This window comes from Cephus cinctus, unplaced genomic scaffold, assembly GCF_000341935.2.
Source record: "Cephus cinctus unplaced genomic scaffold, Ccin1 Ccin1_scaffold1146, whole genome shotgun sequence".
In the NCBI taxonomy this organism is placed as follows: domain Eukaryota; kingdom Metazoa; phylum Arthropoda; class Insecta; order Hymenoptera; family Cephidae; genus Cephus; species Cephus cinctus.
In genome coordinates, this window is record NW_014333641.1 from 74,868 (window position 1) to 96,410 (window position 21,543).

At 34.9% G+C, this 21,543-nt stretch overlaps 4 protein-coding genes across 11 annotated transcripts in view; 2 read left to right on the forward strand and 2 right to left on the reverse strand.

The window, feature by feature from the left end:
* LOC107272236 (homeobox protein engrailed-1a) overlaps positions 1–3,784 on the forward strand; it is an 8,405-nt gene extending 4,621 nt beyond the window's left edge. The window contains exons 4-5 of the mRNA XM_015749180.2: positions 1,346–1,449; positions 1,539–3,784. Coding sequence (XP_015604666.1) covers positions 1,346–1,449; positions 1,539–1,844 — 410 coding nt within the window. The 3' untranslated portion in view covers positions 1,845–3,784. The remainder of the gene's footprint in view (positions 1–1,345; positions 1,450–1,538) is intronic.
* Positions 3,785–3,871: 87 nt separating this feature from the next.
* On the reverse strand, positions 3,872–7,560 carry LOC107272234 (synaptic vesicle glycoprotein 2B). Its single transcript, XM_025089583.1, has 11 exons — positions 7,423–7,560; positions 7,179–7,235; positions 6,619–6,780; positions 6,149–6,311; positions 5,951–6,072; positions 5,645–5,883; positions 5,343–5,569; positions 5,022–5,236; positions 4,781–4,940; positions 4,573–4,700; positions 3,872–4,484 (listed from the first exon to the last, which is right to left on the reverse strand). Exons 1-11 carry the CDS (start codon positions 7,424–7,426, stop codon positions 4,429–4,431), a joined length of 1,533 nt encoding a protein of 510 aa, XP_024945351.1. The 5' UTR covers positions 7,427–7,560; the 3' UTR covers positions 3,872–4,428.
* Positions 7,561–7,738: 178 nt separating this feature from the next.
* Positions 7,739–21,410, reverse strand: LOC107272226 (malate dehydrogenase, cytoplasmic-like). Of its 3 annotated transcripts, XM_015749159.2 has the most exons (6): positions 21,082–21,410; positions 20,874–21,019; positions 20,655–20,807; positions 20,412–20,579; positions 20,155–20,361; positions 19,957–20,096 (listed from the first exon to the last, which is right to left on the reverse strand). In XM_015749159.2, exons 1-6 carry the CDS (start codon positions 21,338–21,340, stop codon positions 20,001–20,003), a joined length of 1,029 nt encoding a protein of 342 aa, XP_015604645.1. In that variant the 5' UTR covers positions 21,341–21,410; the 3' UTR covers positions 19,957–20,000. The 3 variants fall into 3 exon arrangements, with proteins under 3 accessions (XP_024945360.1, XP_015604645.1, XP_024945361.1); XM_025089592.1 differs by lacking the exons at positions 19,957–20,096; positions 20,155–20,361 and adding an exon at positions 7,739–7,867; XM_025089593.1 differs by lacking the exon at positions 19,957–20,096 and having other exon boundaries at positions 20,238–20,338.
* Positions 15,658–19,978, forward strand: LOC107272232 (proton-associated sugar transporter A). 6 transcript variants are annotated; one of them, XR_001538857.2, is made up of 11 exons: positions 16,193–16,494; positions 16,935–17,153; positions 17,234–17,496; positions 17,562–17,816; positions 17,916–18,166; positions 18,266–18,376; positions 18,450–18,752; positions 18,829–18,959; positions 19,064–19,238; positions 19,336–19,637; positions 19,712–19,978. XR_001538857.2 is itself a non-coding variant. In XM_015749170.2 (10 exons), the coding sequence occupies exons 2-10, from the start codon at positions 16,954–16,956 to the stop codon at positions 19,564–19,566; spliced, it is 1,920 nt and encodes a 639-aa protein (XP_015604656.1). In that variant the 5' UTR covers positions 15,658–15,739; positions 16,935–16,953. The 6 variants fall into 6 exon arrangements, 5 of the variants coding, with proteins under 5 accessions (XP_015604656.1, XP_015604653.1, XP_015604652.1 ...); XM_015749170.2 differs by lacking the exons at positions 16,193–16,494; positions 19,712–19,978 and adding an exon at positions 15,658–15,739 and having other exon boundaries at positions 19,336–19,566; XM_015749167.2 differs by lacking the exons at positions 16,193–16,494; positions 19,712–19,978 and adding an exon at positions 15,727–15,743 and having other exon boundaries at positions 19,336–19,566.
* Positions 21,411–21,543: the final 133 nt, after the last annotated feature.

The window sequence follows — 21,543 nt, forward strand, 5'->3', positions numbered from 1 at the left end:
CGTTCTTCATCTTCCTCCCCCACCCCCCCTCCCCCAATCCCCACCCGGTCGTTACGTATAGCTGTCATTTTTTTACAGCAAGTATTTGACAAATAGAAAGACACACGTGGTTAAATAATAATTGAAAATCATGAGATCTCACCGGCTGCCTATATTTAAATTACAAATTTATATTGACCTCCAATTAAAGTGACGCGACCCTAATTAATATTTTCTGATTGACTTCCGTCGTGCAGATAAAAATGTTCGATAAGAAAGATTTACGTAACTTATTTTCTTTTATTTATTTATTTATTTTTTTTCATACGCCTCCTACTTCCTCAACGTCCATAATGTCTTCGCTCACTTAAGCGCTGGTTGACCTCAGAATTCTAAGCGCTGCTTCCGAGAGGTCGAGCATGAATTCTTCAATGGATATTATGGGGGCTTCGAAAAAACTCCTATAAAAAAGGCTAAATCCTTCGTCAAACATGCGACATCTATTTGCTAAACCCCTGGGCGCAAGGAACTGCTCTTCTAACTGACGTACAAACAGTCGTAAGGGACGAAGAATGCCTGCGTCCTTGTGTGAAGAAGAGGCGATTTTTTGGAAATCTGTATTAGACGAACAAACAGCAAAGCTTTACGACGGGCTTCGCGAGTATTATTGGGAACCCGTGAAGTGGCGGCCATTACGGATCTTTAATGGGGATTGGTTGCACATTGCCAGCACACGCCAATTAGTTTGACAAACTTGTAATTTTTTTTTTTTACCAACTCAAACAAGACCATTTTGAGATAAAAATTTTGAGATTTTTTTTAACCCAGATACTGCGGTATTGTCTTAGAATTGGATGGTTTTTTTTTTGTTACCAAAAAATAATCTGCTTACGGAAATGTATGGTACTTTTTCACACGTCGATGATAACCGTACCCAAACAACAGAAACGTTCTTCGGTATAAACTGTTTGACCAGCTCTTTGGTACCTTCTGGACCATATTGACAGTAAGATGTCACACGTTCTTCAAATAATCTTACATATTTTAGATCTTTGGTAATTCGACGTGTTTGAACGGTTACGCTGTTTAAGACGTGGAGGGTTGAGAAAGTGGTAATTGAGCGCAAGCTGTTCGCGTTTGTTGAGCCATCAAGTGTAATGATTATAATGTTAAATTTTTATTAACACAGTCATAAATCTTCTCGCTTGTACCAGCCTCCGTGAAATTCCTATTACGTGACATGCGAAAGTAATGAAGAACATTAATAGCGTATAAACATTAAACTTTGACGTTTGTCGTACGTATAAGAAACTCGATAGACTGTGAAGCTAATAAATTTTTTAAAATGTCAAAATTATTATTTCAGCCCCAAAACCCAGTGGGAGACGATCTCGTAAGCCAGGAATAGATAGGAAACCACGTCAGGCGTACAGCGCCAAGCAATTGGAGAGATTGGAAGCTGAATTCAAAGTGAGATTATATTAGTTAGATATTATAATTTGAAAAAGAGTCCAATTTCAAGGTATTTTAATTATTTTTTTTTTTCTTCTCATTTCCAGATCGACAAATATCTCAGCGTGAGCAAACGCATGGAGCTGTCGAAGTCTTTGAATCTGACAGAAGTTCAGATAAAAACGTGGTTCCAAAATCGACGAACTAAATGGAAGAAGCAATTAACGTCCAGACTGAAGATTGCACAGAGACAAGGATTATTTCCACCTACGTATTTTCCGCCAGCCCAATATCCATTGTTACCGTATTACGCTACGCCCCTCATGTTTGGAACGCCGACGTCGGACGACGCCCCTCAGAGCGTCACGACGCTCTCGCCCCGTCCTGTAGCGCCGTCGCCAGATAACGTTTAAGACGTTGCTGTTTGTAAGAATTATTACATAAGTGCAATAACAATATTTGTTTTTTGTTTAGAATCTAAAAGTATCCGTTTTGCACGTCACTCGCTGAATGCACAAATATTAGACGAATTTACTATGCTTTCCATGACATTTTAAAAGTACTTATGTCAGTGATTAGAATGAATATTGATAAAGCTAGTTGTCATATTTACTAGAATCGATGCACTCGGTAAGTCGTGCTGTTATTCTTTTGTACAGTCCATGAATATCGGTACGTTAATAAGGTACCAATTAGCTATTATTAAGCGAACCGACGAAATACGTAAAACAAGTGAGATAAGCGAGAATGAGGATTATTGTATCGATAACAATATCGATAAATAACTAGCGTATGATTGCTCTCTTTATTTTGCTCTGAACGACTGTGTGTACATAAAGTAACGAGACTATGATTAAATACATACTATATCATTAAAGACACTTCTGCCTAATGCGCAATGTGATTTATAAAGACAAACCTAATAATTTATTGCGTCTCAGAAGATTATCCTTGAAAATAATGGAAAATATTGTCAATATAGAAATCATATTGGGAACGAATAAATGTGTTTTCTGGATCATTGTAAAATATGTCAGTTGCAAATTCATGTGCAGGACATTCAATTTATAAATGAAGTCAAACAAATATATAGTATATAAGACCGACGTCTGATTTAACAATTAACGTATTTTTTTATTTCTAAATTCATTCGTGATGAATTTTAATTAATCATTTGCACCATGCATGACCCATATGTGCATCCGTATAGCAGGTCAGAACATCATGGAATAATCGGTATACAAAAGGTCTCTAATTCTATGAGAATTATGGTGTCCTATAAAGTCTTCACTACTTACGTGCTGATTGCATTATCAGCATACGTTATTATACAGATAGCAGATGTTAGGATACAGTGAACAACTTTCTGTCAAACGATAATCTATCAGGCTGAATGAATAATTTTCGGTATTTCATCTGACAGCGGTTTTCTAATATCAAAATTGTGACATCAAGTGAAAGATTGGACAGTAGGCAAATTAGGCATAATACAGTAGCAAAATTATCATGGAATTTCAAGAAATTTTAATGTTTAAAATCAACTAATACGTTTATTGGTTCACCTAATCGAAATAAAAAATTTTACATAACTAATATTATGATAATTATTTTCTATAATATTATGCAGTAAGGAATAATTAAGTTTCCAAGGATTCTGGTATTACATTATTTTATTCCATAGGTCCATGATCTACGTATAGAATATGATGCTATACCAGCCCTCTGCTTTTCTCCATTTTATACGTAATAAAAGCTGCTTAAAAATATTTAAGAAAAAGTTGTCTGAGGCGGAACAGCGAATAACACGGCATATTACAATGACAAAAGTAAGTAAGTGGCTTGAAAGAACTTACTGTCATACGCGATAAATCGTATTCAAAATATGATCCCAATCATCTTTTTATCAAGTAGCAGTGACTTGCGTCATATTAAGAAAGATTAAAATTTCATATAATCTCATGTAAAAATCTTTGAAACTTAATTGCTGTCATGGCGAGGTGAATCGACGCACGTTAGTTCATAATCAAGGTTATCAAGGATATTTCATTTTTGGGATTGATTGATATAAAATATAAATAATTTCATGAGGATTTACATAACAATTTACCTACTCACTTTTACTATGCACTGTGTTATATTGTATATGATATATTGATATTCGAGATCCTATCGTCAGATGGCACGAGTTTCGTATTACTACTTGGTTCTTGTCCGTGCTAAGTTCGTACAAGTACCTTGTTTTCCTGAGACAGCTTTAATGTCGCGTACTCTCAGTTCGCAATATGGATAATTCGCGCGAGTATCAATTAGCTGTTGGTACACGGTGGAAAGACTGAACAAGTACAATATCAGTTGTTTCGTTTGTACTATGTTTTCTTTATTATCGCAAAAGATACATAGCGTACTGATATGTATTACTTTAAATAAAAGAATTACAAGGTTTTTTGGTACTGAAAAAAACTTTTTTTATTCTTTGATAAATATGGTACCGTATCAACTATCATGTCACACCAGCATACATTATTCATCATGTACAAACTACTTTTGTTATCGAGCTATTAAATATATCCGAAGCGCGGTAAATTTATGGTATATAAATGAAATATAATGATTATGAAGGCAATGAAGTTAATATTGATACATATAAAACATAAACGCTATTGCGAATAAATAGGTACTTATACGAATGCATGTATAAGATAGACAGAGATGCTGAGGGATCGATGATACTATAATAAAACAACGAGACATATGCTGATTGGCGGAAAATGAAAATCGATAAGAGAAATCGATAATCCTTATCGCAATTATCTCGTAATACTTTGAAACAGGCTGTCAGGATTAGTCAATAAGAAATTGAAAAATCCCAACTCCCAACAATTCCGTCCTGTCTTCACTTAATCTTAGGAATCGTCGAGCTGCAATAGCTTCACATTTGTTCCTGCTTGTGCACATGAAAGTGGCTTAATATACTTTTATTTTCTAAAATGAACATCATTAGTCCAAAGTTTCCTTTCCGGTCTTCGGCAAGAAGAAGGACATAAAACCACATACTGCAAAGAAGGAAAAGAAACGTTACCATGCGTATCTATCATTGGACAATGTTAAATGCAGAAAAACATTAAAAAATCATGTACTTACCAAAGAGGAATGCAGCGAACAAAATGATCGGGACGACGCAGGCCAGGTCGATCAAGTAACCGAAAACTAAGTTACCGACCAATGCACCTAACCGACCCATGGTAAGGGACAATGCCGCCGCCATTACTCTGAAAGGATGAATTTCGATAGGAATATTATAAACTTCAAATTACAATAAAAAATCATCATTAAGCTGTTTTTCTCTTACCTTAAATTAGTTGGGAACATATCAACGATCACACAGTATACCAATGAGATACCTAGTGACGTGAGTGCTTCAAAGATGCACGAGAGAATCAAGTTCTGAGTCGAATTTGTTACGTAGTAGAAACCAACGGTCACTCCACCAGATACCAACAGCGACAGAACTGCAAGTAAAATTTAATATATTAATAACAGTCAGTCCTATTTTAATCGTATACTTCAAACCCCATTTCTACGATACTCACTCAGGAAAAATTTGGCTCCCAATTTATGTACAAACAGAGGAAGAATAATGGAACCTGGGATACAGGCTAATCCAATATACACGGTGTGCAAATATACCGAGGTAGCAATTGTGGTGTCACATCCAAACGGATGGGATGTATCATTGATATGACTGGATGAGACGATACAGACCGATGTGGTCTGGCCCGGATTTGTCTCTTCAAATTCCTCGAACCTGATTTACAAAATATTATAATTATTATGTTTGATCACTACCTTATTGTTTATCGATGCAACAAATAATTTTTTTTTCATATCTATCGATATCCAACGTGGTTTACCTGGTGAATAATTCTGGGAACCAAACCATCAGTGTGTAGTAGCTGCTAGTCAGTCCAAATTGTATACCACAGGCTAGTAAAGTATTACGAAGATATGGAGGCTTGCATAGAGCTTTGGTTAAATTCCAGACTTCGGAAACGAGTATCTTCAGCTCCTTGCGCTTATGGAGCTTTAATGCCATTGTTGACTTTTCCTTAGGACTTGATTTTTCCACCAATGCTTTAACCTTTGAGATAAACAATTTTCCTTGGTATGCTAAGTTTTGCTATTATTTTTTAAAAATATTTTTACATATACTTACTGGATAAGTTTCAGGATCCTTTCCGGTATTCTGAGCATAAATCCATTTGAACACTTCGAACGCAGCTTCCGTCTCTCCACATTCCATAAGGAATTTTGGACTTTCCGGGAAACTGAATAACCAAAGTCCAATCATCAATGATGGTAATGAACACAAAGCCACGAAGAGATTCCAGGATTTGAAGTAAAACGAGTCAGATTCGTAAGTGAAGTCAATTGGAATTATCAGCCAGGCGATCACTGAAAAATTTTCATTATGATTTTATAATCGATTATTATATCGATATTAATAATTATTTTTACTTACAGGGCAATACGATTACACCAATGGTCCAGAACATTTCCATCCAGCAGAGAATCTTCTCACGATATTTCGTGGGTTGAAATTCGCCCAGGTATGGGAAGCAAATGCCCATAGCTCCGGTGACGCTGTAAAAATATTTTTTTTTTCATAATTTTTTAAATCAATTTTAGTGTTAATTTTTTATGGTGAAAAAAAACTCACGCGAATCCGTTAAAAAAGCGGAAAGCCAAAAAGACCCAATAGTATTGAACAAATGATGATACGATACCAACGATACCATCCATCAATAACGTTGCGATAAGGACAATTTTTCTTCCTTTGGTATCAGCCAGACATCCCCATATGTAAGAGCCAATAACCATACCTATAACAAAAATTTGTTTGTTTATTAATATCATTTAATTATGATCCGTTCATAGTGTCAATTATTATGCATTAGTGGATATTTCGTATCAAGAAGCCGCTAAATCGCATAATAGTTCATTATTATGGCTTCTTTGCTCTGGACTGTTGCCAATCAATACCCGCCATTGCTTAAGCAACCCTAAGATCCGATAGTAGATGCACCTCCATTGTGATGAAGGTCAATGAAGCATATTGGTACAACGTGAGGTATTATTTTAAGTAATTTTTTGGATTTAGAAAAAATTGTTTTTTCAAAATTCACTCACCAAGCATTGGTGATGCTGTCAGGTATCCTTTTGACGTGGAATCCATTTGTAGGTCGCATTGCGCTGCAGGTAACACGAATGAAAGTATAGTGATACCGATCGCTGTATCCATATAAATCAATCCACTAACTGCCAATAGCATATAGTGAAATTTTCCAAAACCTGTTAAAAATTAATTTAGATAAAACTAAAAAAAATTGTATCACGGTTTAGACGGTGATTTGTTTTGCGGTATATCGTATGAATAACGTAGAAAATGTATGGCTTCGGGAGAGTATCACTTATTGATGGAAACGATCAATCATTATTGAAAACGATCGATAACAGTCTTGTTGATTATGTAAATTGATCACCGTACGAAAATGATAGGTTTATCGAAATATCAGTAAATTCTAGACTTTATTGCGATTAATGTTTAATCCTTAGATTTTTATTATCGATCAATATGTCATATTTGTGAAATATGAAGGATCAATCGAATTAACTGTGAGATAATAAATTAGAAAAAAAGATTTTTTTCCACACTTTTTCAATATTCCGACTACACACGTTTCACTCACCCGTGGCAGTTATGGCATGCTCAAAATTGGCAGCACCCTCTGCCAAAAAGTCGAAACCTGTAAAAAAAAATTTTTTTTTTTGAAACGTCAATCCCAATTGTATTTTAAAAAGTTAGCCTTATGCAATTTAAAAATATATATATTTGAAACAATAAACGGAATGTTTATCGAAATGATAATTTTTTCGAAATAACGTTAATACAAAAATATTATTTTGAAAAAATTTACTATCGAATTTTCATACCCATGGCTGTTTATTTGGGGCACCAATGTCTTCGACCGGCAAGAAGTTTTTCTTCTGTTCAGAAGACGAAGAAGTCACTAACGTCGCCTGCTGGAGGACCGTTGCCGCTCATGTAAAATAGTGTCAGCTTCTTGTCCGTGTCCCCCGGTTTTGTTTTTTCCCGCAGCTGCTCCCCTCGCTCATTGGCGAACACCCGGTATCTGATCGGAGTTTTATCGCGCAGAGAAGTTACGATTTCTATTTACAAATTATCTTTGGGCCAGTCGCAAGTCGCGATACTTCAGATTGATATTGCTCTTCAATAATCCATCCCGAGCATTTGAATGTTAATTGTAGTTTAAGATATTAGAAACCTTTTTTCCATCTATCAAATCCGCTTGATTGACCTTCGGTAAAGTTATAAAAAAAAATTTTGAAAATCTGAGATTTTTCTCGCCCTGTCACTCTGTAACGATAAAATAAATCATTTTCAAAAAATTGTATTACAATCGTCAATTTCAATGACGAAATATGAAAATGAGACAATGGTAACTCATATTTTCGAAAATCAAATGAAATCTTGGAAACAATTTTTTTTCCTCAAAATCATTAAATCGACATAATTTCTTATTATGTCGATGAATATGTCAATTATTTCAATATGACTCACGATGCACCTGCATCTCGTCCAATCGCATGTGCAAAATGCATGCAACTTCGAATTCCCTATATTCCTAGAATTTTAATTGTGCAATACAATGCATCATATAAACAGGTGTTTTTTTTTTCATTATTAGAGAATGTCTTTGTACTTTACAACAAGCATCGACTATAACGGGTGTCATAATTCTGTTCAGAATGCTCCCAAAAGATCGAATATGAAAATCCATTGCACAAAATGTTCACGATGCAAAGTAACGAGACGTTTTTGAAATTATTGAAAAAAAAAAAAAATTAAAAATTTTACCCAACAGATACGACAGAAATTTTAAATGACAATGTCGAATGCTGCCTAAACATCATAAGGCAAACACTTATGAAAAATTAATTATCCACACCAGTGTACATAGCTGCTAACCAGAAACAGTCAACATTGAATCGCGACTTGCGACTTAGGATGACACTTAAAATTTTCTTTAATTTCCATGTTATTCGCAAAATTCATCGATCTCCACGTTACTTCTTTCCCCTGTTTATTCCGCCAAGTATTACCTCAGCGCGTAGAAACACAGGCGCAGACGGTATACGGATTTTAATGATGACGTTAATATTCCCAAATTACGTATCCACGCGTGTTTGAACAATGAATTTTTTGATGAATTAAAAGGAATTTTCCAGAACATTAATTTTTATGCGTAAGCGATAAATTGCGAATAACGCAACCGTCTTGATTACTTTGATCTTACCTTTACCAGTGAAACATCAAAATGTTTCCAATTCGTACAGTTATTCAACTCCTACCGTTTAATCCTCCAGAGACGGCGTACAATTCCAAGGTAAAACTTGTTCAGTTATTGTACAAACTTCGCCGATAATCACGTAATCCCCAAAGCTAGTTAAAAAGGTGAATACGCTACTTCTACTATCAGAGAGACGTACGAGTGTCGATAAATAATATATCAATTGTACATAGTATGTATACACGTGCTAAGCGATCCACGTGGCAATAAATGACAGCTGCTCATATTTCGTTTGTCACTTATATTCAATTGAAAATCTTCTTTTGGCAGTGTCATTGAAAGAAAACCAAAATTGAAAATTGATACGAACGATGACTCAAGCACAGTTGGTTACATACTGGTCACGTAGCGATGAATTTTAACAAAGGTACAGAACGGTCAAAAAGTTTGGTGATAAAATTAAAAGGTTGATAAAAATAAGTCAATTAGACGCGATAAAGCAAACCAGTATTTCGCGATGCATATTTATAAGAATTTAATAATTTCGTTAAATTCATATTTCACGAAAATTGTATGAGTAGTGAAAAAATTTTTAATCAGGCGGATCAAAACATTTCATCCGTACGTACTGTTACAACTTATCTGATAATAATTTTTAGTACAGGACGAAAGTGATTCATTTATTTTTTTTTATATGTTCAATCACAAGTCTCGCATATATTCGGCACAGAGCATTATTGCTAATCGAATCTGTTGATCATCGGATTATTAATACCGCAATAAGATTCCCAGAAGCTTTGCTATCGGATACAACTATGATTGATACGAGCTTATCAGGATCGACGGAACTTCAGTCAGATTTCACTGATTGAATTTATGGCAATCAAAGGGCGTTATCAAGATTCGCGATTCAGAAGCCAATTGTCAATTCTGCGTATAATGATTGACAGCTACTTGAACACGTGCTGAGAAGCTCCAAGATACGAGAATCGTAGTTAAAAAACTATTATCCGTCCATTATCATCTTTTCTTCAGATAATAATTGTTAACAAAAATTTTGCAAAATTAATATTTTTCAATATAATATTTATTCATCATCAACGACCGTAACACATTTCTTTTTCTCTTTTCCTTTCAACTTTACATATTTCACGAATTCTACCGCAAAACATTTACCCAGCGTTCCCCTACCTGCTTCATCTCATCTTCGATCGAAGATGCTCGAATCTATTGGCGAAACTTTTGGCACATGATCAAATATCACGCGAGGCACTTTTGATCTTCCTTTATACCATTACGGTAGAACACTCCACGCCGATAGACTGCTCTTTCGCGTTATCCATCGACGAATAACAAGCTGCACGTTATATTAGTGAAAATAATACAAAAAAGGAAATGACGTTAATCATCAGTGAAATTTTCGTTAAAATCTTCGATGACCACGTTCGACTGTGCTACAATGTTGACAGATGGTAACCAAAAGTGGTAATTAGGCTGAATTTTTTTTTTTTGAAAAAATCAATCACTCAATAATACAACACGTCAATAAGGATCTTCAGTATCGATAAGAATTACACTCGAGTATTATACAATGAGAAATATAAAATTTACCAAAATACACTGCACTTTTTTTTTCAATTAATTAACACAACAATCGATACGTCTCATTATCATGAGAAGTCACGGCACGTATTGATGTGAATAATTTATAAAGAATCAATAAAATCATTGAAATCAGTCGATTTTTAAAAATTCATATTTCATCACTGATTCTTGCTCGAGATCAATTATTCAATCTAAACACTTTGAATGCTTATATGATTCACGATTAATTCACAAACATTCCTATTACAAACCGATATATGTATATATCAATTCATAAATTTATTTGACAACGTGCGAATAAACGGGATAATAAATCTATATGAAATATAATGATATATATGTATATATATACAAGGTGTTCGTTATGAAACGCACTGTAGTAACACTGTTACATTCCTTTTCAAATTCTAATGAATATGTGAATTTTCATTTTTTATTTCATATATCAAAATTTCGAGATAATGAAGGTTGAAGTTGCAGTAATGCGACCAATCAAAACGCGTTTAAACGGAGCGTAGGTGACGTCGCGAGCCAGCCCGCAAGGCCTGCTTACACTAGGCCAATAACACTAAGAGTATCGTGTCTTGTATCTTACTCAATTACATACAAATAAACAGGGACACAACGACGATACTCTTAGTGTTATTGGCCTAGTGTAAGCAGGCCTTGCGGGCTGGCTCGCGACGTCACCTACGCTCCGTTTAAACGCGTTTTGATTGGTCGCATTACTGCAACTTCAACCTTCATTATCTCGAAATTTTGATATATGAAATAAAAAATGAAAATTCACATATTCATTAGAATTTGAAAAGGAATGTAACAGTGTTACTACAGTGCGTTTCATAACGAACACCCTCTATATATACATTGTATAAACAATCCACGTGATCTTGATCAATGCGATATTCATGCGGATCGACAATATGGAACAATACGCTGTTACTACAGTGCGTTTCATAACGAACACCCTCTATATATACATTGTATAAACAATCCACGTGATCTTGATCAATGCGATATTCATGCGGATCGACAATATGGAACAATGACTAGGAAATGCGATCAGCGAGGCCCTGCACTGATCCTTAATTAGAATTAGAGCAATGGTAAGAACTATAATTAAAGTGGCACGTCGTAATGACCCTCAAAATAATATGTATATATATATATGTATATATATATACTTCGCAAAGTCGATACTGTTAGTTTGGCATTGCTTAGCTGTTTCGTTTGACGCTTGAACTCAGCCAATTTTCCTGTTCAACTTCCGGTCAGTTTAATGGATCATTAGAATGACATTGTTTGAAATTAATTTCAAGAGAAATAAAAGAAAGAAAAAAATTTTCAAATATTGAAAACTCAATAATTGGTACTGGACTGTGCATATCGTTATTACCTTAAAAGGTACGACTTAGTGGAACAAGTAATGAATAAAAATTAGTGAAATAAATGTAAATTTAAAAAAATCGTATTTAGAATTGATAGGGAAAAGTGATAAAAAATTAAATTAACGTTATAAAATATCATTGAATTCAATCAATAGCAATGATTTGTAATGCTACTATACTGATTGCAGAAACAAATAAAATCTCATACGTGATAAACGTACATGTGGCTTTGATTTAATCAGATATAAAAGTTTGTCAATTAAATATGTTTACCCATAAGGCTTATCGATGAAAATTTATTTTTTACCTTAAGCTATTTATATTTTCATGAGTCAACAAGTGTTTTCCCCTTAGGGTATTTATATTACATATAAGTATGTAGTTGAATTATATTTTTCAGTGTATTAATATATATATATATACATATATATATATTTCATTAATTCATTAATTTTGACTAATAACATTTTTAGATAAGATATTCACATACAAAAATCGATGGCGGACGGAGGATTCTACATGGATGACGTAACGAAGAATTGACCTGCTCGAACCTTAAATTAATTTTAGGTAAAAATTTTTCTCTACTCTTCATTGGTTTCTTATTGGACAACTAAAAAGTACGATTATCTTGTTTCACGGATTCGATTGTCCTATACGTAACGATAAAACTGACAGTCACGATGAGAACGTAAAATCCATTGGTTTTCTTACTCGTCCTCCTTCCTTCCTTCCTTCCTTCCTTCCTTTTCTCTTTCTCTCGCCACCTTGCCAACCCGTAGAAATAAAGTTTACCGAACAATTTCCACGCTTGTAGGATCTACGTTTACTGTCAATTCTAGTCCCGGATAAGGATTGTAGGGAACCATTGTCTCAGTGAATTCGATCAATCCTATTTTCAATCTCCTATCGTATTTCCGGCTCCTTTTTATTTCTTATAACAATTTGACTTACAATTTTATGCGACAATCGCGCATATCATTTTGCCCTTGACAAATGCGAATCCCTACCAAATCATTTTTTTACGCTTATTATCATTAGTAGTTTCATTTAAGATCCAGCAATATTATATAATTCAATCACATTGAAATACACAGTTCTAGCAGGTTTTAATATTATTTTTATTTAAATATCATATATGATATATACAGTGTTCGATGTGAAACGCATTCGAGTGGTACCATTGATTATTGCAGCTTCAATTATTGTCTTGAAATTTTGATACGTAAATAAAAAATGCAAAAATACGTATTTCTTTGAATTTGATAAGGAATGCAACGGTAGTACTCCACTGCGTTTCGTACTGAACACCCTGTATATATATATATGCACGAGTACCCTATATGTTCTATTGCGCAAACAGTCTGCCCTACGTCAGCGATAAGATAATTTGCACGTGAAATAGGTTGCTGTCTGGTACGTATCGATATCCATTATAAATATAACATTTTGATAAAGATTGATTTCGATAAAAAAAATCTTGCGAATTCTGAAAAATATTTCGAAAATCTTGAAACGCTGATATCACGCGAAAACGTTATGACTTATGGTTACTAGAAATTTTCTTGTCGATTTTACCAATAAACATTTTTATTCAATTTTATTATCGACTCCAAGTTATGCCAGACGATCATCAGTCGCGAAGAAAGAAAAAGAAAGAATTAATTTACACAAAAATTATTTTTATCCCGCAGGAATAAATTTAAAACAAAAAAATTCATACAGCCAATATCTTAGCTCCTAAAGGCATTTATAAAGATTTTCGATTGAGGAATGGAACGGGGTCAGTAAATTACAAGTAAACTGATTCGGTATTACGCAACGGGGGTTTAGCCTCGAGCCCACCCCTGGCTCAAGATACCAATAGCTCCGAGTCAGGATAGCATCGTGTTACGAGTCAACCTGTAGGAAGGGAAATTTGACGCTTTTGAGTATTACCCTTATTGCTAATTAAAAAAAATTTTTTTTTTCTAAAAACCACCCTTACTTTTTTTCCAAAAAAATTTAACAGTCCCTAACAGATATTAGATACCAATGATGGCATTTAGATCGCATCATTTTATTTGACTCTTTTGAATTATTAACGGGTCAGCGACAGTGTATCTATCGCGTCGCTTCATGGAAACGAATAAAGGGGACGTTCGGAATGTCTTTTCCAATAAACAACGTAATCGGATTCGGATGAGGATATATACCTGCAAAATCTTTATCAAGTCTATTGCAGTTGTGTATTCCCGGTATTGGAGTCGTATAAAAAAAAGAAAAAGTTGCTCCCTCGTACCAAGGGGTATCTAAATCCTCCCTAATTAATTGACGACAAGCCGACTGACGTTGATTAAAAAATACTTGGTGACCGAAGGCAGAAAGTCCACAGTCATCAGAGAAAATCCTGGATCGAGATTTTTGCTGTACCAAGAAATTTTTCGGTAACTCCATTGTCATACCGAAGGAATAATTAACTATTTAATGAAAAATTTATATTATTATTATAAACAATTTATCGACTCAATTCATTCGCTCAATTACGAACTCAAATCGTTCCTGATCCGGTTCATCGATTTCGTACTGTCAACCTACGTAACAACGGAGCCTTCACCAAGGCTAACAAGACAAGACCTACTTTGTATGGTTTCCTTTAACAGTTGCCAGCTGGAAGATTTAAACAGTATTTACTAGAAAGTAATTTTTTTTATTAATAACGTGGAACAGTGTTAATATTAATGATTGGGTGAGAAAATAATTATTGACTGTGGATTTTTTTCGCTTTCACGATATCCCCGAGCCGAGAAATAAATTTTAGTCATATCGCACTGTTTTTTCTTTTTTTTTCTTTTTTTTTTTAATAATTTATCTTGTCGCGGACGTTTAATTTATTGCGCAATCAGGTAAATTGTTTTTGAGACGTTTTAAACAGATGCTTGGTTCATCCTTGAAAATTAACTTGGGGCGAGTACGCAGGTGTAGAGTTGTTGACAAATGTCATTTAGTCGCGTGACGATGAATATTACCGTATTGGTGGAAAATAAGATACAAGGATTGCTGAGATGTTTATTTTTTTGAATTGATATTACATTTTTTAAGCATACACTCAAATTTGAAAATTTTAGTTTTTAGTAATTTAATGAAATTGATATTGCAGTGGTTAGATTCTTTTGAGATGCTGGATGCAATTTCCAGGACGGAAATTGAATTTGCTACCGATGGAAAATGCAGGATGGATATACCGTTCCGTTGCAAATGACTGATTCCCAATATTAAGCAAGTGAGTAACGATGATTGTCGGTAGCTGTTGATTATAAAGTGTTTTAGTGAAAAACACGACCAAAGAAAATGTATAACAGTGTATAAAATTTTTCAGAAAATTTTGCCCTAACGGTAATATTGGGAACTTGAAGATTGCACGTTACCAGGATGATTTTTGCCCTAAAGTCACACTGTTGAAAAATCAGAATCCATCGTAGGTGAAACACACGAGGATCCATTAGCGGTAAACGGGTCAATTGGGGATAAACCAACCCCTAGACACAGGTGGAAAGTACATACTTGTTGCATCAATACAAATTCCCAATCCTTATGGTGTGTCGATAAAAACACAGAAAAATCAACCCTCATTTAAAAAAAAAAGAAGACCCTCTAAATTCTGCTATCAATGTAATCAGTGAATAATAATGATTAAAGTAATTTAAAAAATTGACATTTCTCTTGATCATTTTTTTTTTCAATAAACAACCCTTATTCTTGTTTATGACAATACGCGAAATTAGGATAGTAACCAAATTACAGGGTAAAAAGATATATATATATATATATATATATATATATATATATATTGCATCTGGACAAAATAGCAATGTAGCTTTGCAAAGCGTCGGCGTCGCGACGTCAGGCTTGCTGATCGGGGTGGCAAAGCTTTGGGCGGTAGTCGTGGTCTTACTTGGCTAGAGGGTAGGTAAGCTTTAGAGGGTAGTCGAGCGCTGCCCTTAACGGTAAGCGCACGTAAGAACTTCTTGGTTAATAAGGAATTTCCCATTCCGATAAGACACTGTGCTGAGATTACACGTTATCAGTAACATATACATTGATACGTAGTAGAAAGTGAATGGAGGGAGTCTATAAGTTAAAAATCAAGATTGAGGAAAAAAAAGGAAAAATTCATAGATAATTGATAAAAATAAACCAACGTGAGAATTTTTACGTGGCAGGAGTGAGGGAGTGAAGAATTGAAAGAATATTAAAGAAAATCAACGAGAAGATAAGCAAAGTAACCGGAAGTAGAAAAAAAATATTATTTAACGTAAATTAAGATTTTTCAGAACAACGTACAGTTAGTACGAGGAGACAAGATTAATTTTTTGGAATACAGTAAACTTATACTACGTGAGTGTTTTTTTTTTTCGAAAATATCTGTGTCTATTACAACAATGTAATCGTGTGCTACTTTACTGTTACGAAGGGTGTGCACGGTATATGTATACTCCCCGTACAAAATGCACTCTCCTACAAAATATACTAGTTCCATTATCGATAGATCGATCGATTCCTGACAATACGACAGAAGGTTACCGCCAGCCGTGACGAATGCATCTCTGAGAAAAATCTGTTACATTTCCATTTATTATTTTTGTCATGGCCATTTTTTTCGAAATTATCTATGTCTTTGTACAACAATGTAATCATGTGCTACTTTACTGTTACGAAGGGTGTGCACGGTATATGTATACTCCCCGTATAAAATGTACTCTCCTACAAAATATACTAGTTCCATTATCGATAGATCGATCGATTCCTGACAATACGACAGAACGTTACCGCCAGCCGTGGTGAATGCATCTCTGAGAAAAATTTGTTACATTTCCATTTATTATTTTTGTCATGGCCATTTTTTTGAAGAAAATGGATACAATTTTCCCGGGCTGATTAGGCAATCGTATAAGACTTATTGGACGTATTATTTACATCGAAGCTTATACATAAGAAAAGTGCTTTAATAAGACGTCAAATAAGTGCGCTTTTGTGTTCGAAGGAAAATAAATATAATTGATTGACGTATCGATACAGATATATAGATATAAAAAAAAAAAAAATCGATACCGTGGAAATTGAAATTTTTGAAAAATTTCACATAAAATAATTTTTTCAGTTCAAAACTCGACATCACCATGGTAGACAAACTTCACGAGTACGAAGGCTTTACCGGACGTGTTCATGGATTTCGTGATAAATTGAAAGAAAAGTGGGAATCCTGGAAAGAATTGAAACGCGACATACCTACCGATCAGGGTATCGAGGGTTTTTTAAATCATCTTAGAGGACCGCCAAAATTGGAAAGAACTCTCGACGATTATTCGCATATATACAGGTAGTCGAATTTTGGTAAGATTTTAAGTAACGAAAAAAAAAAATTTTTTTTAATTCTTCATCACCTCGCATATTGCATAGAAAAAAGACTCGTGGTGAATTAGTACGTGTTTCGGCTGCTGTTATGGGAATCGAATTTTCATATGCCGCTGAGACAGCCTTTGTCTCTCCTACCCTGCTTAAGATCGGCGTAGATCATCAGCACATGACACTAGTATGGGCCTTAAGTCCCCTGGTGGGATTTTTCGTTACCCCAATTTTGGGTAGCGTCAGTGATCGCTGTCGACTCAAACAAGGCAGAAGAAGGCCCTTCATCTTGCTTCTGGCAGTGGGTGTACTGATCGGTAGGTATTTACAAAATGAGGATTTGAAAAAAAAATTTTTAATTAAAATTTTTATTTTTTCACAGGTTTAATTTTGGTACCGAACGGCGAAGGAATGGGTTACGCATTCGGAGATGTACCGTCTGTAACCAATGTTACTGTTCCTCATGGACACAGGACAACGGCAACGTCATCGAAGGATGATGCACCAATGACGTCATCGGTATCATCGCATTCATGGGGTATATTTTTTACTATTTTGGGAACGGTCTTACTGGATTTTGATGCGGATGCTTGTCAGAGCCCGGCTAGGGCTTATCTGTTAGACGTCACGGTACCAGGTACGTCTTATCTGAATAATAATTGAATTCGAATGGCTTCTGTCAGTCGAGTCATTTCCGAAACATGAACAGGTACTGTCATTGATGATTAAATTCCAGAGGACCATGCCAGGGGTCTGAGCACGTTCACCATAATGGCTGGACTAGGTGGTTTCATGGGATATGGACTTGGGGGTATCAATTGGGACGCCACCACCATTGGGGTCATGCTTGGAGGTCATCTTCATGCTACCTTCACTCTGATCACTATAATTTTTGTGATCTGCGTGGCTTTGACCATCACGAGCTTCAAAGAAATTCCGCTCGAGGTTCTCGAGAGAGATCAATACCAACAACTACAAAATCAAAAGGTAAATAACACGGGGCTTGTATAATTATGGTCTATGCATGCCTGATGAACTTTGGCTTCTTATGAATATAAAAAAAAAAAAAAATTTCTCGTTTTTTAGATTGCAGAAGAGCAAGACAAGGATGACGAGCGTGAAAAGATTGCTAACGATGAGTGTACCTCGTATGGGGCACTTGGACATGAATCAGAAACAAATATTGGCAAAACGGATGTTAGTTTCAATGAACCCTGATGAAACGTTGTGCAATTTAATATTATTATTGGTAATCTTCAATCTGTTTAAGGATTTTGTACTGAAACCTCTTCCCGTTGAGGAACCAGTGAAAAGACTTGGTGCGGTACCAATGGTACCGGATGTACCAGCTCCACCTGACTGCGAAGGAAGTTACGTTAATTATGGATTTGATGAAAATCCTGATGCCAATCCTCGTGCTACCTTACAGGAATATCTTTTTTCTATACTCTATATGCCTCACAGCATGCGTATGGTCTGCTTGACGAATTTATTTTGTTGGATGGCACACGTGTGTTATTCTTTGTATTTCACGGATTTCGTTGGGGAAGCTGTGTACGGTGGAAATCCTAAGGTATACTTATATATTATTATAGAATTATTTAAAAATTACTTATTCATTACATTTATATTATCTTTCAATTATTTAGGCTCCTGACGGAAGTGACGAGAGAGAATTGTACGAATCTGGGGTTCGTTTTGGATGCTGGGGAATGTCAATGTATTCGCTTTCGTGTTCCTGTTATTCGTTAATCATCGAAAAACTAATAGAACGTTATAAGTCAGTATTGCCATTGTCATCAACTGAATATTCTCATCAGCGATTCATCATTAAGATAATATACTATTGTTTTTAATGAAATTATTAAACTTTTTTTTTTTCAGAGCACGCAAGGTATATATATGCGGCCTCTTATTCTATAGCACCGGTATGATGATGATGGCGCTTACTAAACATCCAGCTGGCGTTATCATATTCTCCTGGACCGCAGGTGTTATGTACTCGACATTATTTACCATGCCATATTTACTGATAGCGCATTATCATGCTTCATCTACGGTCAGTCGTGTCATTAAAATATTAAATGATTTCCCATTCGGAGCAACGATACGAATATTTTCAATTTTATTCCTCTTCTTGTTTTTCTTTCGCACAGTTTGCTGTTACTGCTGATGGCGAAGCGATACAAAGTGGCGGCGTGCGTGGATTAGGTACAGATGTTGCTATTGTGTCATCGATGGTATTCCTTGCGCAATTTTTATTATCCTGCTGCCTGGGTACCATTGTGAGTTTATCTGGAACAACTACAGCAGTCGTATGTGTCGCCAGTGTGTTGGCAGCCTGCGGCGCGTTATCGGCTACTCAAATAATGTACCTGGATCTTTGAGTGAAATTGCGTACTGAAAAGAATTTTTTTAAAAATTATATTGGGACGAATATTATATAAAAAAGTGGAGAGTATGTAAACTTTGAGGTATTGATTAATTTTGTTTCTGTTGTTCAATTGTAAAGTGGCATGGTTCTTGTTGCAGATCATTCCTTTTCGATTTACGTGAAACAATGATTTTGAGTACTGGCCAAAAATATTTCTCCAAAAGAAATGCATATAGACTTTGAAACTTTTATGGACGTTGATACGTGTGCACAAATAATCGTTATAATTAAAGTTGACGATACGATATGAGTAATCGATTTTATGTTATTTATGTTGATGTCTATTTAATCGTTAACGTATAAATCGAGTTTAGATGACGGTGTAAATATATTAGTAATACGAATAAAATCGTTGTTACTATGAACGATTCTTGTTCTTCATTTTTGTCAACGATGTGCGTTCAAAGCTATGCTGCTTTCTTCGTTGATAATTCTTGCAGTTTCTTTCATATACTTTTTTAGATTTTCACTCACGTCCAACCCCTGTTGTGCCAAATTTGTATAATTTTGTTGGTGTAATATTTACATGTGTTTGACGTACCTGAACAATTTTGTATTTTCGATTTTGACAGTATACGGGGAATGAAAAAAATATTCCCGTAGGTACACCATAAGAGTTGTCTGAATAAATTGCCATGCATGTCCATTCTCCTTTGGGTGTATCGTTCCATAGTAATTTGCAATGATCCGCCAATGCGTAGGCGGATGATCTACTGTACCAAGATCTACCAGAGGCACTCCGAACACCCTGATTAATGACTTTTTAATGATCAATTCTAATAAGTTCGTATAACTTACTTTAATTAAATTTTTCTTCAACCAAACATCATTTTTAATTTCCTCCTCCACAAATTTCCCATCACGAAATTTCGCATATCTATAATCCGGTAGAGAATTTTCCCCATTAACGCCCCAGGTTATAAGATTGATCACTTCGCTCGGATGGCGATTAGCTTTGGCAGCGATCTAAGAAATTTTAAATTATAACAGAAAAAAATGTGTAATTGATTTATGATTCAAATTAACAAATAATTTAATTACAAGTGCCGCGGTTATTTTTAGTGTAAGAAGTGACAAAGCCGTTATATTTTCCGGTGGTATCGACTTAGCAAATTGTAAGATGATTCTGGCTGCTGTGTATCCCAAAGTGATGATCTTCACATCCTTTTTGGAAAATCGTTCTATAGCTTCGCCCTATAGAATAGTATAAAATTATTTAATAATTTATATCACCTGTTTGATTTAATTAATATCACTTACATGAATCTTAGCAACGTGTATATATTCTTCAAAAAAAGATTCTCGACGTTCATTTTTTGTAAATTCGTAACCTCTTGCACGACCAATTGAGAACACGACGTCAGCGTCTTTGAAAGCGATCGATGAATCAGCCGAATAACTTATACCTGTCAATAATATGTCATTTTAATGAAAATTCAATTTTCAGTTAAAATTTACCATGAACAACCTTCTAGAAGATTCGGAGCGCAAGCCGTTATTTCGATTGCTGTACTTTCCAGAAATGCTAAAAAATTTAGACTATCATAAAGAATAAAGTGTATTGATTGATTTGGACCAAAAGTCTCATCGATTAAAATTCTATATATCAGTGCACGAGCCAAGGTTGTACTTCCTTCGGTAATGACTACTAGCAATGGAGGATTTTCATCTTGTAATGGATTAATAACTACACGTTTCTCTTCCTCAAGCAGATCCTTCAAATTCATAGTTATAATTGTATATTCATTACCGATACCATCACCATGGAAGCTTTTCAATTGAACAATACAGATCGGCACAATTCCACAGAAACTACGTGATTGGTTTTTTTCAAAAATTGACGTAAAAACCAACCAATAGCCAAGTTGTGTGCTTTATTGTGTCGATCTGTCATTTGTCTCAAAAAATGATCAGTATAGATACTTTGATA

What these genes read in the sequence shown, in the direction of transcription:
- LOC107272234 (XM_025089583.1), bottom strand. An exon ending in GCATGCCATAACTGCCACGG is followed by an intron (nt 6,781 to 7,178) that starts GTGAGTGAAACG and finishes AATTTTTAACAG; the next exon opens with GTTTTGGAAAATTTCACTAT. An exon ending in TTCCCAGAATTATTCACCAG is followed by an intron (nt 5,237 to 5,342) that starts GTAAACCACGTT and finishes TTTGTAAATCAG; the next exon opens with GTTCGAGGAATTTGAAGAGA.
- LOC107272232 (XM_015749165.2), top strand. Translation starts at nt 16,421, where the DNA reads ATGGCCATTTTTTTCGAAATTATCTATGTCTTTGTACAACAATGTAAT. An exon ending in GGCAGTGGGTGTACTGATCG is followed by an intron (nt 17,497 to 17,561) that starts GTAGGTATTTAC and finishes ATTTTTTCACAG; the next exon opens with GTTTAATTTTGGTACCGAAC. An exon ending in GTTAGACGTCACGGTACCAG is followed by an intron (nt 17,817 to 17,915) that starts GTACGTCTTATC and finishes ATTAAATTCCAG; the next exon opens with AGGACCATGCCAGGGGTCTG.
- LOC107272226 (XM_015749159.2), bottom strand. Translation starts at nt 21,340, where the DNA reads ATGAATTTGAAGGATCTGCTTGAGGAAGAGAAACGTGTAGTTATTAAT. An exon ending in TGAAGAAAAATTTAATTAAA is followed by an intron (nt 20,362 to 20,411) that starts GTAAGTTATACG and finishes GTCATTAATCAG; the next exon opens with GGTGTTCGGAGTGCCTCTGG. An exon ending in GAAAATACAAAATTGTTCAG is followed by an intron (nt 20,097 to 20,154) that starts GTACGTCAAACA and finishes TTGGCACAACAG; the next exon opens with GGGTTGGACGTGAGTGAAAA.